Source organism: Oncorhynchus mykiss, chromosome 18, assembly GCF_013265735.2.
Source record: "Oncorhynchus mykiss isolate Arlee chromosome 18, USDA_OmykA_1.1, whole genome shotgun sequence".
In the NCBI taxonomy this organism is placed as follows: Eukaryota; Metazoa; Chordata; class Actinopteri; order Salmoniformes; family Salmonidae; genus Oncorhynchus; species Oncorhynchus mykiss.
This window is the reverse complement of record NC_048582.1, coordinates 51101879-51119744: the sequence shown is the minus strand read 5'-3', so window position 1 is coordinate 51119744 and position 17866 is coordinate 51101879. Positions and strand designations below refer to the sequence as shown.

Below are 17866 nucleotides of genomic sequence, written 5' to 3'. Positions count from 1 at the left end.
CTCCCATCATCCACTGTTTTCTGTCTCTCTCAAGGAGAAGCAGACTAAGGAAGCCTTGACCAGGAAGCAAGCAAAGGGAAAGAAAAAGGGAGGAGTGGAGGAGGAGAGTCAGGAAGCTACGGAGTTGCTCAAACGACCCAAAGAGTACACTGTCAAATTCACCTTCCCCAACCCCCCTTCTCTCTCTCCTCCCATCCTCGGATTGCACAGTGAGTTCTCCCTCTTTTTTTCCCCTCTTCCTCTCTCACTTTTTGTATATCCCTGTTTAACCCTCTGCTCTGTCTCAGGTGTAGACTTTGCCTTTGAGGGACACAAACCCCTCTTCAAGAATGTGGACTTTGGTATCGACATGGAGACTAGAAGTAAGTAGAAATCTTTTCTGTTTGCATACCTGCGACACGTTGGACTTTCTGGTCATTAGCCTCCATACTATACCTTAACTCTTTTTTTCCTTGTTCAGTTTGTATAGTTGGACCCAATGGAGTCGGGAAGAGTACCCTACTACTACTTCTCACGGGCAGGTTAAATCCAGTAAGTTTCCCTTCAAACAAAAACACATATGATCTATATATACACAGACAAACAAATACAGCAGAAGTGTTTGTGCACTGATGGGTGTAACTGTCAAGCTAAATGTGTGTTGATTTGCCTTTCAGTCTAAGGGGGAGATGAGAAAGAACCATCGGCTGAAGGTGGGCTTCTTCAACCAGCAGTATGCTGACCAGCTGAACATGGAGGAGGCAGCTACAGAGTACCTCCAGAGGAACTTCAACCTGCCCTACCAGGACAGCAGGAAGTGTCTGGGCCGCTTCGGACTGGAGAGCCACGCACACACCATCCAGATCTCCAAACTATCAGGTTAGGAATAGAAACATTCGCGCTCACACACACCGTCATCCAGTGTGTGTGTCGATCTGTTTTCTAAATGTCTTCTCTGTTCCTCTCCATCCAGGTGGTCAGAAAGCCAGAGTGGTGTTCGCTGAGCTGGCCTGTCGGCAACCTGACGTTCTCATCCTGGATGAGCCTACTAACAACCTGGACATTGAGTCGATCGATGCCTTATCAGAAGCTATCAACGAGTACAAAGGAGGTATGAACACAGTATGAGGCTGTTAATGTTTATTTTTGTTAAAATGTAGGATCAGAAAGTAGCCTCTGAAATTGGTGTAGTGATGGCATAAATAAAGTGGCGGTCAACAAACATAATTTGCATGCTACTGATGGTGCCCTTCGGTAGATAGACTCTTATGGTTATATCCTCTTTCCTGCTGTTGTCCCATCGTAGCGGTGATCATTGTGAGTCACGATGCCCGGCTCATCACTGAGACAGCCTGTCAGCTGTGGGTGGTGGAGGACCGGTCCGTCAACCAGATAGACGGAGACTTTGAGGACTACAAACGGGAGGTCCTGGAATCACTGGGGGAGACCCTGGTCCACAAGGTCAAGGAGTGACCTACCTACAGCAGAACCAGGGCTCTATTCCCTAATATAGTGCATTACTTTTGACCAGAGCACTATGGGCCCTGGTCAGATGGTACTGCACTATGTAGGGAATAGGGTGCCATTTTGAACAGACCCCAGGAGGAAATAGAAATGTAATATAACCCACTGCTGATGCTGGCTATGTAATTAGCTCAGTGCTGGGGTGCATCTTCATAGTCTAAAGTGGCTTCCTTTCCTTGATCATTTGAAAACTTAGGATATGTTTAGGCAACATCATGGCTGAAGTCAAGGAAGCCGCGTTGGATTATTAAGACACACCCCTTGGTGTACTGCAGTATCCTCTCGGCCTATGAGATACATTTTCAGAACTACAAATTGCCCCCTTGCCCCACACCTGTAGATCTGATAGGATCCAGAAATGTCTTGGGCAAGGGGGTGATTTGGAATTCAGAATTTGACTGAACAAATAGGCATGTCTCACCCATGTAACAATGGGACAGGAAGAAAGCAATATGCTGAAGTACTTGCAATAGATTACCACTGGCTCCATACATGTAGAGCTCTTAACTTGGAATAAACATACCTGTATTAAGTATTTCCTACAGACAAAAAGGCAATGAAATAAATGATTTTGCATCTTACATGTTTTTATTGTACCACTTTCTCTTTAAATACAAAACCATGGATATGAGATTAGACAGATTACTCGTGGATGGTCCATATAGCATGTACAGTAACTGAGCTGATAAATTGTAGCCTGGAAGGAGAAGGGTCTGGAATTAGTCTGATGTGTTTTAGCATATCGTTTGCGTAAGACTAGAAATATGAAAGGCAATTTAGCTTAAGGTCCAAAAACAAAACACTAACAATCTGAATACTTTGACACTAATGTGTTTTATGAACAAAATGTTCTCTGTCCAGAAACACCTAATTAAATCCTCAAACTTTCACCATAATTCCTCTGATACACCCTCATCAATTTCAGGTAGGTCTTTCTTGTCTATTTCAAATATGCCTTATAGGTCTTCTTGACTTTAGCCACTTCAGTCTCGTCTGGCTGTATGGTGTGGTACCACCGGTACCAAGGATCACCAGAGGTAATGGTGGGGGGAGGAGGGGTTGAGCCCACTGCGTCATGGCAGTTGGAGTAGTCCTCTCCTGAGAAGTCCACATGAGGAACCTGGAAGGGTAGAAGCCCTGGAAAAAATATGGACAATGTACTGTAGAGAACTACATTTCTGTTTTGGTGGCCTTGTTGAAGCACTGGGCTGGTCACAAAAATGCGAATCTCCATTATTACTGTAGAGCTCTAGCATTCTGCTCCTTAGTCACAGAGGCTGAACTTACCATGGTCTCTTGCAGTGCCAATCGCCTGATTGAGCTGCTTTTGCTGTTTCTGACACACTCCTGGATAAAAATGGAGATGGAGATAATATAAAATGTGGCACTTGGGTTACCTGAAACCTTGCAAAAGGTTGTTTACTTTATGGAGAAATGTTTATCACTGAAACACCTATTTGCAGTATCAGTTTCACGTGTCAACTGTGTTAGTCAATCAAATAACTTATTTAGATAACACCTGCTGAATTCAGCATGGATGATAAATAGAATTGTATACATATTAGGTAAATTGAACATATCTTACCTGTCCGTGTGGAGTCATAGACAATGCCTGTATTTGGACTGATGAACTGTTGCAGTAGCTTCACGTTCTACTGGAAGACAATGGGCCATTGATTAACAAACAAACCAATCAACTGTAATTAATCTTCAATCGCTCAAAATGCGTGTGTGTTACATGAGTGAGAGACCAGACCTGATAGTTAATGATGACATTGGAGTCTCGACAGATTGGACAGGGGTTCCCACATATCTTGTCTCCTCTCTGAAAATGAAACAAAGTGTTGAGGTTGCAGTCACATCTGTTTAGTGGAGAATATAATATGGAGTTATAGAGCAGACAGCATCATGGAATACATCCTCTGATCATCTGTGCACACCCCAAAGCCTGGGCAATAGCTTGGCGAACTGTCACAAGTATCAGTCAAGGTTACAGAACCAGCTCTGTTACACGTACAATGCAAGTCTTGCGCGTCTTCTGAGGAGGAATACCTCCTTTGTGGTTCCTCCTGTAGTCAGACCACACTGGACTGGTTCCATAGAGCGCTATGTACTCTAGAAATAGGAGAGGTGGATGGACACACATGGATAGATTAACAAATGAATTACACTAATCCTGGACTACTTGCATGGAGATTCTCCATTGAGCATACTTAGTCTGGGTATGCAGAACCATCCCTTTAAAAAGTGTGTAGAGTAGACATTCAAATTCCTATCTCCATACCTTCGCTCTCCAGGTAGTCCCATGGTCTGTCCTTGTAGCGGGCAAGCGCCTCCCCGCCATCACTGGGGATCTCGGGTGAGGCTGCAGTGCAGAGAGCGAGGCTGGACTGCACACCTGGAAACACAGCCCGGGGCCAAAGCCTGACAGGTAAACTCTTTGGAAGATAGAAACCAAACAAATACTGTCAGTCAAGTATGAAACTCGCAAATACAGTGTACTGTACACAAGACAATACTGCTAATAATTTTGCATAGACTGGTTCTGTGAAACATATGACTGGGGTTGTATTGGATGATGCACAGGTATGTTTCCAACTAGCTGTAACGTTAGCTGGCTATTGAACTACCGACAGTAGTTCGGTCACTGTTTCGTGATCTGACTAACGTATTTGAAGGTGTGCAGCAAAAGTCCTAGCTTTTGCTTACCTGACACACTATAGAAAATACTTGTGAAGTACCTTATTCTGCCGAATATTCTGTAAAAGCAAAGGGGTCACACGGCATAAAATTCTTCCAACGCCTCGTATGGATGCTGCCATTTTGACGTTCACAGCTGAGGGTTGAAAGTTTACAGGTGAAATGTGAAGTAGCACATTATTTATGTGTGCATGACCAAAGAAACTCATTTTGGACTTCAATGAATCTATTTTGTGATTTTTACATTATTAATTTCGTAATTTGAAATTTAAGGGCAAGGTTTTGATAGTGTCCGCGGGTGTGGCAGGCAACGTGCTCGAGTGCGTCGCAGCCATTTTGTAGAAATATTACAATCGAAATTATACCCAAATGTGATATTATAACTAAGTACAAGTAACATATTTTGCGAGTTATCACTGATAGTTATTCAAATTTGTTATGATAAGCAACAATAGACTTGAGGCGTGAAAGAAATTGAAATGAGAATGTACAAAACGTGTGCAAGGCCCTCTTTCTGTCCTTGATGGACAATGAAGGTCGTTCTACAACAGCGCGTGACCAAAAACTCCATTTTGTTACCATGAAAACCCCAGAAAGCGCATGCTCGACACGTGTATGACGTCAAAAACGTCACAGGGTATAAATACCAAGTCCCTCCCTTTCTAGTTCATTCCTGGATTTGTTCTGAGGTGAGTAACGTCTAAAGAAACAGTGCTATTTTGAACAAAAAAAACTACTGCGCAATTATTCATTTTGACCATAATCCATCATAAGAAACCTCTTCCAAGATTCAGGTTTGTATGAACACAGAAAATAAGTGAATATATCTTAAATGTGTTTTTCGTTTTGTGTGCTCTTTTTCAGGTCTTTTGTCTCTGAAGAGTGACCGTCGAGGACTTTGAACATCCTAATTCAATAATCTATTTTTTTCTTCAAGTAATGGACATTTGATTACTATTTTTGCCTCCAGTTTGTTCCAGAAGGAAAAGCTAGTTTTTAGCTACCACAACCCTGCCCATAAAACCAGTTTTTCCAGCCATAAGATTGTTAACGTTAAAACATGACGGTTAACGATTTAAAACTGATGTAACAAGATATCTGTTGCTGTAAAGCACAATATAATATAAGTTACCCGAGACGCTGAGGAGAGGTATTTATAGTAAGTGTTGATTTTCAAACCAATCTGAATCTAACGTTAAATTCATTAAATGAGAAATCGTTTAGTCGCAACTAATGTAGTCTAGGTCCGCTGGCTGGTCTCGGTGCGGGGCTGCTGTTTCCATTAGCGAAGCTAACGCGTTAGTTTATGAGCTCACACAGGAAAGTGCGGAGTGGAAACGCTCCGTTTCTTTGTGTGTGAGACGGATCAACATAAACTGTATAACAAATGTTTAATTTAAGCATAAGCAATCTATTCATAAAGATTGCCGTGGGTTAAGGGGATATTTTTCTCCCTCTGCTAAATTGATAAGAGATCCTTGGAATTTACACCTACCGCAATCTATACATAAAGATTGCTTAGATTGAGGATTACGGATTTCACTGGAAAAATTGGTCATTTGTGGTTATTGTTTTTTACGCATGCCATTGTATCGTCGATATCGTTAGAGCAGTAAATTTCCCCAGGTGTCCGATATTTATACGGCAATCTGAGGATAAAGATTGCAGGATGGAAATGTTCATTCGAAATATTGTACAAGGCAGACTGGTTTCGTTGGAATTACATCAAAATGGCGAGGTAGTTGTGTCTTTTCAGAACACTCGAGGCAGTAATGTATGTTTTTCTGGAGCGACAGGAGTTGACTTCCCTGAATAGCGGAACGAGTTTCGTCACGATGTAGCCGTTGTGGTTCGCCACGGTTAGTCATTTTTTATAGGTAGTAAATGATCCTCCGGCGCTGCTAATGTGATAGTAGGCTAACTGTTGTGGCGATGTAGCTGGCATACATGATTCTTTATGTTCTCGAGACTGGCAGCCACGAAGCAGTTAACAAAAGAGGGCAGGGCCTAGATGTAGTTTCGATGGATCACGGGTTAGCTCCCCCTAACCAGAACTAGTCATTGAACAGGATCTTTATTCTAGTGCTAGGGTAGGGCGTGCAATACAACGACTGATGCAGAGCTTGTCTTAAAAGGGCTGCCTGCTGCATGATATTCTTATATAACCATCATGAACATTGTGTGGGTGAATGAAAGGCATATTCAAATTCATTAAGTTGATCTTTGTTCTTTCCCAATTTATTTTATATTTTACTCCATAGGACAAAAATATGTATTTTATTTAATGGTGATTGTCAACCATGGATAAGAACATTGTTATGTAAACAGAAAAAATCACTGGTATGGGCAGGGCTTTGAGCTATTGTGACAGACGTATTTGTTACATTCTAGCTAAATGATAACAGGTGTTACTGTTTTCAACTGCATTGCTATATATTTCAGCAAATACACCAAAGCCATTTTATGTGTGTATGAACATTAATTTACTTGACATCTATTCCCCCGTTGAATTGTTCTTTACTAAGCTCATGTCTCCCCAATAACTTATTTTTATTGACTTTGTGAGTGTGTAACAGTTGTGACATTTTCAGGAGTTGTGTGTTATGTCCCGTGTTGTGGAGTTCTGAGACTATATAAAACTTCTACTACAACAGTTAAACGGGTAAGACAACTGATTTCCTCACATGACATTTCAAAATGAAATACTTGGATATTATCCATGTAATACTTGGATACAGTAATTCAAAGTATATGATAATGAACATAGTCCAACCATATTATAATGAGCTTTAAAATATTAACATAAGCATTCAGTTATGCATTGAACAACGGGGGGGGGAAAGCATGTTGATAGCCTCAGTCCTGCCCCTACTCTAAAATGTTATGATTTACGCATAGATTGATAATTTGAACAAGGCTAAGCAAACATTTAAGTAATATTTTGCAGCAATGGTTTGATATTTTAGTGTTGATATTATTTTGCATTTTTTACGTAGAGGATCCACTGGATCCCCAACTAATCTCAGTTTACTAGTGTTCCTATATGGAACTGTAAGGTAATGATGTCAGTAGCACAGGTTCATTCTTGTTATTTTAACTAGGCAAGTCAGTTAAGAACAAATTCTTATTTACAATAACGACCTAGGAACAGTGGGCTAACTGCCTTGTTCAGGGGCAGAACAACATATTTTTACCTGGTCAGCTCTGGGATTTGATCTAGCAACCTTTCAGTTGGCCCAACGCTCTAACCACTAGGCTACCTGCCACCGCAGCAGGTATATTAATAGCTGACTTAAATGACTAGTGAGGTTTTTTTTTTTTTAAATGTGTGAATTTCTTTTGTCCACAGTATAGACATGTAGTGTGGGGGCACTGATAATGCTTCAGATCAAATACTCCCTTTATTCTAATGTTAATCATGGGCAATTAACATACTGGTTCCACGCTAGTCCTGTAAACTTTAAGGGATGAATGTGTGAGATCAATCACTTCAAATACTTACAATACCAATACAAGTAACTTTAATATTACTTTAAAATAATTATTTATACTTACAATACCAATACAAGTAACTTTAATATAAGTTAAATATGTTCCTTTTAGCGAACTGAAATTAATAGTACAGTGCCTTTGTCATAGAATAGGTGTTTTCTTTGTTCTATTCAACCAACTCTACTCCTTGGGTTCCTGTGCCGCCTGATACTACTGGTAAAGTGACTGCACCCTTCTGTCAGTGAAGGAGCTGGTCAGTCATTCCAACCGCCAGTTTAGTGCACCGTCTGCCTGAAACTGAATACTGGTAGGCTTTCAGTTTGAGGGCCTTCTCTGCCTGTGTGTGTGTGCGCCTCAAGTGTTTAGCTACCAGTATGTTTCTGTTATTAGTAGAGGGGGAAGCTACCCAAAGTATTATTCACCCACACTTAACAAACACGTAGGTTGTAACATCCTCTTCCGTTACCAGGACAGCATCAGTAAAGTATTCTAGCTTCCATAGCTCTCATCGCCTTTGATGTTTCTAGAAAATAATGTAGGGAATTCAATAGATTCCTTAATGGGAGTATTTTTCAGAGAATGGAACAGTACAGTGCAATTATGTGTTTTACAAGTTTACAACTACCTTCCCCTCCACTGTAGTTTGTAGGCCTACTGGTTGTCATATTCAAGCCTAATCACTCATCTGTTTTTATTTGCACTTACCATGAACTTGTTTAGATTGTACATATTGTTAAGGCAGTCGTGAATGTAAGGTGTTGTTGAAACTTGTTTGTAATGTTTTAACAATCTGTTGAATAAAGCAGTTACTTGAATATATTGCTGCCATTGGGGGAAGTCCTCATGAACCTGTTCTAAACTGCAGCCTAACCTGTCATTTTCTAATGTGTTGTGTTGAACTGACTCCTTGCCTATTTCCTCCCGCTCGCTTTCTGTGTTCTATTGAATTACTGACACAGAAAATGAACTAGCAGCATGACCTATAAGCAATCTTTGTATTAGGCTATACCCAGCTGTCTTAGAGGAAGCCTTACAGCAGCTCCTGAGAACAGAGACAGTAGGCCCCGTCTGTCCTCCCTTCTCCCTCCGCTTTGAGGATAATCCACACAACTGACAGATCCAGCCATCAAGAGAGAAATAAATGCAAATATTTGAAGTATGAGGCAGTAGATCAGTCAGTGAGTCATGGTGTTCACTGCAGTATGGAATTTGGAATGCGAAAGCAGCGCTGAGGCTGAACAGTACATTTGGAGGGGTTAGCTGGGAATGTCACTACCCCCCCCCCCCCCCCCCCCCCGTTTTGACAGATTTCAGTGTGACTAAAGATCTAGCAATGTGGGTGATTTGACATGGGCCCCTGTGGTGTTGTTCTTGGCTTTGTGGATAGCAGGAAACTGCGGCCTGTTTTCAGTCGTGTGGTAGAGAGGAGTTTGGAAAGGTCTTGTGGTTTAGTACCTATGTTGAATAGTCTGTAAGCCGGCTTTTGCTTTGTGCAGGATCTAGAGAACAGATGGTGTCTGTTCCAAGGAGCTCTCCCCAAAACAAAGTGTAATCTGACATGCCTGGAAGAACCATGCCGTGCAAACATCACTTTCGCTGCATATTGAAAGAGATAACGATGACTGTTTAGTAAGCGCCAGAGTTGTAAGGTGATCTGTATATTAAGTGTGTATATCTGTTCCTCGCTCAGAGCAGAGATGGCGGTGGGCCCAGTGGACCCCAGAGAGGTCCTGAAGGGAGTAGAGAACCTTCTGGGGAAAGATGGAGAGCTCCGCAGCCTGGAGGGAGTCACCAAAGTCTTCAGGTAATTAACACACTGCCATTTTTAAAATAATTGATGGTGTGCTTTTGGTCTGATTTATTTTTTACTGTTTAGTGTTTTTCATAATTTTTACATAATTTTGAGTTGCGAGTGTGGACTGTAATGGCAGCGGTGTCCATCTCCTATCTTTTGTTCTGATTGTCAGCTTCCTTCATGGTCTTTTTCTCCACAGTCTCATGAAGGCCTCTCACAAGATGGTGAGCAGGTGTATGTACCTGAATATCCTACTACAAACCAAGTCCCACGACATTCTCAACCGGTAAGATCTACTCCCATCTTTTGTTCTTAATTGATCAACCTTATTGGCTTATGGTCTGGCTGGCTTGTTTAGTTACTTCACTAGGGAGCTTTCTCTGCCACTGTGCTGCGTCTTGTTCTTTGGTGGGTTGGGTGTCTATGCCGGGTTACTGTAAAGCACTTTGATAAATCCGTTGTAAAAACTGGCAATTTAAACAGAATTTGATTGACTGTCCCTTCTCTTTGTCCAGGTTTATCCGAGTGGGAGGCTACAAGCTGCTGAACGCGTGGCTGACCTACTCCAAGACTAGCACAAACACCCCCCTGTTACAGCTCATCCTGCTAACGCTGCAGAAACTGCCCCTCACTGTAGACCACCTGAAACAGAACAACACTGCCAAACTGGTCAAGCAGCTCAGCAAGACTGGAGAGACTGAGGGTATGTTTTTATACAACTTTCTTTGCCCTGGTGTTTCCACCCTCTCTAATACACTGAGCTGACTAATTGACCTCTGTGGGGAAATGATTAAGCATTTTATTTGTAACTCGCTTTCTCACAAACCCAAGGCCAAGACAATAGAGTTCCATAGTGGTGGTATCTGTGCAGTAATGTCAATTGTTGAGTGATAGTGTCCGAGGTTGATGTGTATCTAATGGTGTGTGTCTGTCTCTCAGAGCTGAGGAAGCTGTCCGCAGGGCTGGTGGATGGCTGGATGGCTACCATCCGCTCCCAGAGTGTCTCCACCACCTCTCCTGCAGGTAACTCTCCTCCTTCCCTTCATGCTCTCCATTGTTCCTTCTTTTCCCCTCTTTCTCTCACATTCACGTTCAACTTCGGACCCTAGTCCTGTGTGGCTCAGTTGATAGTGCATGGCGCCTGCAATACCAAGATTGTGGGTTCGATTCCCTCGCGGGACCAGTATGAAAAAATACAAAAATGTATGCACTCACTTACTGTAGGTCGCTCTGGATAAGTCTGATAAATGATTGAAATGTCAACATGTCTCTATCTCTCCTCTTCACTGTCATCTCTTTATGTTTACGTAACTCCCCCGCCTCTCTCTTTCTCTCAGATAAGAAGCGTAAGAAGGAGGAGGGGAAAGTGCCAGTCCGAGAGGTGAAGGCAGCTGATGGAGGGAAGGCAGCGGAGGAGGAGAGGAAGAGGGAGAAGCCCAAAGCTCACGCTCCCAGCCATGCTAAGATCCGCTCCATAGGTACACGACACTCACTGTCCTCGCAATTTATCACCAAAAAGTTTTTCATTTACAAAAGATGATTTTGTGTATACGCTTATTGTCCTTCAGTAGAAAACAGGCCACAGTAATATGCAAATCTGAAAAAGTTCTGTTTCTGACTGTGGAGATGAAGCTCCTGCTAGGGCTGAAGTGCTAGATGTAATGACCTGACCCTGTCCTGTGTGTTGTCTTCCAGGCCTGGAGATGGATGCTCCCACCCCTATCCTGGTCAAGAAGCCCCCCGTGGCCCTCCAGCTGGGGGACAAGTACAACATCAAACCAGCCCAAGTCCTCAAGAGACCCAGGTATACTACACAATAACATCCATGTCCACATTATGTATAGGTGTACCGTCCTACGGCTTACCAGCCAATAACAGGATAGAAATTGCACAACCACAGAATAACACCACTGCTCAGTGCTGTCTCATTGTGGGTTAATCTCGAGTACTGATCAAACCTGTCTTTGGCAGATGTATTTGCCATTTGTAATGAATATATTGGAATTATTACTCATTCAAACTGCCATAATAAAAACACAACATTTTCTTATCTCCCTCTACCTGTCTGGGTCCTAAGGAGGGAAACCTAACCCGTGATTCTCTTGTCTCTCCACCAGTTTTGGTCCTCTGGACGCTCCCCCTGTGGAGAAGAAGTACAAACCACTCAACACCACACCTAACCAGACCAAGGAGATCAAAGTGAAGATCATCCCAGCACAACGTAAGTCCTCAACAGAAACAAGTATGTACCCATCTTTTTGACCCGTTCACTGCATTTACTAGGCTACATCTGACCCCTCAACAAGTAGATTAGGCTACACCTGACCCCTCAGCAAGTAGATTAGGCTACATCTGACCCCTCAACAAGTAGATTAGGCTACATCTGACCCCTCAACAAGTAGATTAGGCTACACCTGACCCCTCAGCAAGTAGATTAGGCTACATCTGACCCCTCAGCAAGTAGATTAGGCTACATCTGACCCCTCAACAAGTAGATTAGGCTACATCTGACCCCTCAACAAGTAGATTAGGCTACATCTGACCCCTCAACAAGTAGATTAGGCTACACCTGACCCCTCAGCAAGTAGATTAGGCTACATCTGACCCCTCAGCAAGTAGATTAGGCTACATCTGACCCCTCAACAAGTAGATTAGGCTACATCTGACCCCTCAACAAGTAGATATCAGGGTTGAGGTCAATTCCTCTTCACTTCAGTGAGTTCTTCAGTCCCATTCCAGGTGTCCTCAGTACTTCTCTATGAGAAAATGTTTGAATTTAAATGTCAGTTTTCTTACTGACTTGAAAAGGAATTGACCTCAACCCTGGTAGATACCCACACACTGTTGTATATGTTCGTCTACACTATATTTATTATATTGCAACGTTTCAACTGGAAGGCCTTCTTCAAACTTGAAACCTTGCAGTAAACTACAAGGGAGCTTACCGTTTCAGAGCATAAACAAACATTTCTGTTTCTTTCACATGCCATGTGTTTTGTGCCCTACTCCTCAGAAAAAAAGTGTGCTGTGCATCGAACACACTTTTAAACCAATCTCCCCCTCAACTACCACAGTATTATGTTGACTGTTATTGATGTCACTAAGAGACCCTCCTTTCTCTCTACAGCCCTTGAGGGTACAGGCTTCCTGGATGCCCTAAACTCCGCCCCCGTGCCTGGCATCAAGATTAAGAAGAAGAAAGGGAAGGAAGGTAGAGACCCCAAAGCTGTCTCTCCCACATCAAACAAGGTAGACAGACAGACAACTCCTCTCTCAGCCACCTGAATCTATGGAAGGCTGTGCAAATGGAATTGAGTATTCACCCATCTCTTTCTCTCTACCTCTCTCCTCCTCCTTTCAGCCGTGTCAATTCGAGGGTAAACTCCCCTACCTGTCGCCTCAGGGCGGTGCCAAACCCTTGTCCCCAGAGACCCAGATGGCCTCCACCACCCCTCCCCACGAGGTCCCTGTAGACCTGGAGCAGCCTGGGACGCCGGTCCCTGCTGACGATCCCGAGGCCATGGACACGGGCAGCGAGAAGCCCAACGCCCTGGCGGAGCCCCGCGGTGAAGAGGACAGTCAGCTGACCAAGAAGGGCAAGAAGAAGAAGAGCGTGCGCTGGGCCGAGGAGGAGCAGCTCAAAGAGTACTTCTACTTCGACCTGGACGAGACCGAGAGAGGTGAGAGAACAAAAACTAACGGTAACTTCAATTCAATTTTTTTGGTCGGTGTTGTTTGTAATTGCACGTCAAACTGTGGTTGTATAGTCAAACTAGGTAGTTGTCAATACAGTAGCTAGCTAACTGTACAGTGAAGACATCTACTCTTCACTAAGTTCTGTTAAGAGTCTTTGGACAGGGATGTGATTATAAAAAATAAAAACAAATGTAATTTATCCTCCAAGATGAAATAAATAAATAAGTATATAAATAAAATGCATCCCCTTCTCCTGATCACATCCATGTTGGGTGCCATGGCTAACTCTCTTCTCCTTCTCCACCTCTCTCCTCCTCCTCCACCTCTCTCCTTCCTCCTGTTCCCTCTATCCCCCTCTCCAGTCAACGTCAACAAGGTTAAGGACTTTGGCGAGGCGGCAAAGCGAGAGATGATGATGGACCGCCACACGTTTGAGATGGCGAGACGCCTGTCCCACGACTCCATGGAGGAGCGGGTACCTTGGAGCCTCCCGAGGCCCCTGGCCCTCACCGGCCCCCTGGTCAACGCCGGGGCCAACAGCACAGAGAGACTCACACAGAGGGACCGTGAGACTGGCATCCTGCAGGAGATTTTCCTCACCAAGGAGAGGTACGTATTCACTGAGTGTGTGTGTGAGAGAGCAGTATGGCTTAAAATGATATGGATTTCTATAGCCTAGTGGGTTACCAGGTGCTCAAAGTGCCTCGCATTGTATTGGGGAAACTCACCTCCTCTCTCCTCCTCAGTGTTCCTGACAGCCCCCATGAACCAGAGCCTGAGGCCTATGAACCCATGCCTCCACGCCTCATACCTTTGGACGAGGTGAGATGTACCCTTTTCTGTCAATCACTTTGGTGCAGTTCTAAAAATGTGTTCAGCTCCAATGAATGCCCAACCAGAGGGTTTTGGACATAAAATAAGAAGCATTACAAGTGTTATCAGTTTTGGCTTTTGTTTCCAAGAGTTTTGCATCTGAAAAAAGCGGCAAAGTGATGGAAAAAGAACCTATAGTATATAGAACACACACAATGTTCCAAACATCCTCTGTGTCCAGTGCTCTAACTTTCTCCTGTCCAGGACTCCACCATGATGGAGCCCATGGACACGTCGTCCCAGCCTGGCTCTGGCGTGGGCCCCGGGGGGGTTGAGGCCTCCAAGCTGCCACCCGTCCTCGCCAACCTCATGGGGAACCTTGGGGCCAACAACCTGTTGGGCAACCTGGGTAACCTAGGCAACCTCGCCCAGGGCACGCCTGGTGCCCCCGCTGCCCCCTCCGTAAACGTACAGGAGCTACTCACCTCCATCATGGTAGGAGAGAGAGATTTTTTTTTAAATGTCAAAACATGAACTAATCCTGTTTTGACATTATGATCGGATTAATGCATTGAGTACTGCAACTGTTTTAAACAACTTCTGGAAGCCCTGGAGAAGCCCTGTAACCAGTGGATCTGTGATGTTTATTTTATTCTGTCTTCCTCCCTCTCTCTCCTGTAGGGAGCTAGCGGTGGCCAGTCTACTGAGGACCTGATCAAGCAGCCAGATTTCTCTGAGAAGATCAAACAGCTGCTGGGCTCTCTACAGCAGAACCAGGGCCCCCCCACTGGCCCCCCGCCTGGAGGTACACACACACCTTTACAACACACAACACCTTCAGTTCTCTCACACTTATTCAAGCCAACAAACCAAGTATTCTTCAATTTCTTGCTGCACTTAACTGTATATGACGATATGTGTGGTAGAATGATTGTTAACTTAGTATCCGTCTTTCCTCCACAGTGAACCATGGCCTGTTGGGCCACGGTCCAGGCATGAACAACCTGCCCAACATGAACAACCTCAACATGGGCATGCCCATGAACGGAGTGGGTTTCCCTCCTGCAGGCAAGCCCCCGGGCCCCGGAGGACCCCACTACAACCACCCCCCGCCCCCACACAACCACGGACCCCCTGGCTTCAACGCTAACCCCCGCATGATGGGGCCCCCGCCGCCCCAGGGCCACGGAGGAGACAACGGCAACTACTGGGGGGACGACTCGATGAGGGGGGGGCCACACCGGGGGGGACACTTCCACCGCGGGGGCCGAGGTAGAGGAGGGGAACAGGTGGGCTTCAGAGGGAGAGGACGTGGAGGACCTAGAGGAGGACACAACAACATGGGAGGTGAGTTGAATTGAAAGGGAATGTTCCTTCTAGTAATTCTGTTTCTATGTTAGATACCTATAGGGCCAGTCTCAAATGGTGCCCTGTATTGTCCATGTAGGGCCACGCCCCACAGTAGTGCAATTGAAGTAAAGACCAAGTTGATTTCTGTTTGCCATCTTGTAGCCTTGATGCAGTCAGTACAGACGTTTGGTTGGCTGGCTAGTTGTGTGCCAACTCTGTTCTTTTTTTTCTAGACATGTCCAAAAGGCCAGTGTGTCGCCATTTCATGATGAAAGGAAACTGCCGTTACGAGAGCAACTGCGCTTTCTACCACCCCGGCGTCAACGGTCCTCCCCTGCCCCCCAACCACCCCGCCCACAACCAGTACAACGACCATGGGCCACAGCACGGGCACTAGACCACCCAACACACCACTGACACAAATACGTGACAATACCATTTTATCACCACTAGGTGGCAGAACTCTGAATTAAACTCTGCTGGTTTGGTTTCACCACTGGGACAAAGGTGCAGAGAGACAGATTGCCCACCAGGCTAGAAAGACATGGTGAAAGACAAGCCAATAGATAGACAGACAAGGCAGTCCTGCTGCCTTAACAATTGCTCTGCACGGGTCTGCTGATATCAATGTGATGCTTCTGCAGGTCTGTTGAAGAAGCAGTTCTGCTACTGTTCTCCTTCTGTGTGACTGGGACTTTGATATGAGGACTCCCCAGTAGCAGAGGAAGATACTGAATGTACAGGGCAGAATCAGACATGTCTCTACTACTTCCTTTTCTTCTCCACACACCAACCTAAGATGTCCACCAAGAAATGCTCAACTTCCTACATCCCTTTGTTTGCCCTGCTCGCTCAAACTCCCTCAATCAGGGATAGAGGACATTGCTTGTATGCAAGAATACACACACACACACACACACACACTCATGCCCCGGCTTTGGAAAGTATAGGTACTGCTATAGCTCTGAGATGATCATTCATATGATGTAGATGTTTTATTGTGATCATTTTTAACACTGTTGGTTCAGGTTGATGATGTACAGTAACCACACACTATGACTACTCTGGTTGCTGTCTGTCACTGTCCCATATAGCCTATCAGCTATCCCTGACTTATGCACTAATCTCCTATATATTTATCTGATAGTGATTTATCAGCACTGAGCTAAGAGGTGAGCAATGATCAAGGTAGAAAATCAATAGAAACATCTCCAGCATCTCCCCAGTATTAAGTCAGACTTTAAGTCTTGAGTCAGACTTCTTTAAGCTAAATGATCCTTCCATCATTCTGCTCTGTAGTTGTGTAGTGCCATCCCTGCCCTGGGTGTCCCTATTGGCCCACGTTCCTCAGACAGACAGGATCTGTGGCCAACCTTCAGCTCCCGAATGAGTCTAAGCCCCGCCCTCTCTCCTGAATGAATGTTGCACTGTGTTCAACTGTGGTCCCTGGAGTTTTCAAACTGTAGTCAGACGTGGCCAAATGACAATGCTCAGTACACCATTTTAAAAGCTATTTATGGCCAAGTGCGCTTAAAGAAAAACATGCCACTTTTTCTACCGTAGGATTTCAACAGAAAACAAGACAATGAATGTAAAGGTGACCAAATAATAAGAATATTGTTTGTTGATATTTGCAAAGTTCCCCATAGGCAAGAGTTATCAGTGAGGAAGTACTTTAAAAAGAAGGACCTATCTGTAATGTGTAATGTCCCTCCATCCCCACCACACGGCTTGTGCTATGTTCTACTTCTATCTAGCTCTAAAAAAGACCTGACTCCCAACATTTCCCCTCCACAACAAATGGATGAAACAGTATTGAGAAGAGAACATTTAACAGAACCGCCCCTAGATGATTGGCCTACGCACTGAACCAACGCTGCCTGCAGGCTACATGTTGTTTTCTACTGGTGGGCGTTAGTGGTCTGCATATCACAGGAAAAGGAACGACGGGGCCAAGTGTTGCTTGATTTGACTGAGCCTTTTCACCAAGAAGGGTACATAACAGTGAATGAGGGTTTTCCTTTCTGAGGTTCAGTTCAGGAAGCCTCTGATTATATTTCATCAGCTTTATAACATGTACCACTGAGCGTGTCTTGTCTTTCATGTGACATCATGATGGTCAAATGTCCCCCTGTATGCCACGTGACAAACACAGTCCTATATTAGTGTTACTCCACACACACAACTGTGTTGGCTTCAGTTGGGTGACGCGTGTTCAGACTGTGTTCTATGTACAACGGGGTAAAACTATGGAATCATTCTCTGGGTCAACTAATTCAAAGTGTTTTCTGTGAAAACAGTGGCCTTCATGTCTCTTGTGGGACTAGAATTATGTCATGTTTTTGGTTGGATTTATTGTGTTTATTTTGATATGATTGAGTTGGATCTCTCCAAAATGAGGTCTGTTTTGTTTTGTTAGAAATATATGTATCCATGTGTCTGTGAATGCATACACGCATTCATACACACGTACATATGAGTATTTTGTACATGTCTTAATAAATGTCCTAAAATGAA

General features: G+C 44.2%; 3 protein-coding genes across 9 annotated transcripts in view; 2 read left to right on the top strand and 1 right to left on the bottom strand.

Moving 5' to 3' along the window:
• LOC110496456 (ATP-binding cassette sub-family F member 1) overlaps positions 1-2084 on the top strand; it is a 32231-nt gene extending 30147 nt beyond the window's left edge. For all 3 annotated transcript variants that reach the window (XM_036953040.1, XM_036953041.1, XM_036953039.1), the window contains 6 exons: positions 35-209; positions 288-362; positions 461-531; positions 657-858; positions 953-1090; positions 1286-2084. In XM_036953040.1, coding sequence (XP_036808935.1) covers positions 35-209; positions 288-362; positions 461-531; positions 657-858; positions 953-1090; positions 1286-1452 — 828 coding nt within the window. In that variant the 3' untranslated portion in view covers positions 1453-2084. The remainder of the gene's footprint in view (positions 1-34; positions 210-287; positions 363-460; positions 532-656; positions 859-952; positions 1091-1285) is intronic.
• mrps18b (mitochondrial ribosomal protein S18B) lies at positions 2073-4339 on the bottom strand. The gene is made up of 7 exons (XM_021572385.2): positions 4245-4339; positions 3788-3941; positions 3521-3618; positions 3260-3328; positions 3089-3155; positions 2791-2850; positions 2073-2640 (listed from the first exon to the last, which is right to left on the bottom strand). Exons 1-7 carry the CDS (start codon positions 4323-4325, stop codon positions 2444-2446), a joined length of 726 nt encoding a protein of 241 aa, XP_021428060.1. The 5' UTR covers positions 4326-4339; the 3' UTR covers positions 2073-2443.
• Positions 4340-4786: 447 nt separating this feature from the next.
• LOC110496457 (serine/threonine-protein phosphatase 1 regulatory subunit 10) lies at positions 4787-17866 on the top strand. 5 transcript variants are annotated; one of them, XM_036953045.1, is made up of 17 exons: positions 4787-4892; positions 5068-5362; positions 9386-9499; positions 9690-9776; positions 10006-10193; positions 10430-10513; positions 10828-10968; positions 11186-11294; positions 11608-11711; positions 12618-12739; positions 12852-13170; positions 13549-13795; positions 13933-14008; positions 14264-14494; positions 14681-14804; positions 14963-15346; positions 15583-17866. In XM_036953045.1, exons 3-17 carry the CDS (start codon positions 9393-9395, stop codon positions 15744-15746), a joined length of 2487 nt encoding a protein of 828 aa, XP_036808940.1. In that variant the 5' UTR covers positions 4787-4892; positions 5068-5362; positions 9386-9392; the 3' UTR covers positions 15747-17866. The 5 variants fall into 5 exon arrangements, with proteins under 5 accessions (XP_036808940.1, XP_036808939.1, XP_036808938.1 ...); XM_036953044.1 differs by having other exon boundaries at positions 12852-13191; XM_036953043.1 differs by having other exon boundaries at positions 11608-11732.

Excerpts from the sequence above, each read along its gene's own strand:
- LOC110496457 (XM_021572377.2), top strand. The coding sequence starts at position 9,393 with ATGGCGGTGGGCCCAGTGGACCCCAGAGAGGTCCTGAAGGGAGTAGAG. Across the intron at positions 9,777-10,005 it reads TCCCACGACATTCTCAACCG|GTTTATCCGAGTGGGAGGCT; the intron begins GTAAGATCTACT and ends CTCTTTGTCCAG. Across the intron at positions 14,805-14,962 it reads CACTGGCCCCCCGCCTGGAG|TGAACCATGGCCTGTTGGGC; the intron begins GTACACACACAC and ends TTTCCTCCACAG.
- mrps18b (XM_021572385.2), bottom strand. The coding sequence starts at position 4,325 with ATGGCAGCATCCATACGAGGCGTTGGAAGAATTTTATGCCGTGTGACC. Across the intron at positions 3,329-3,520 it reads AGACGCGCAAGACTTGCATT|AGAGGAGACAAGATATGTGG; the intron begins GTACGTGTAACA and ends TTTCATTTTCAG. Across the intron at positions 2,641-2,790 it reads TGGCACTGCAAGAGACCATG|GGCTTCTACCCTTCCAGGTT; the intron begins GTAAGTTCAGCC and ends TATTTTTTCCAG.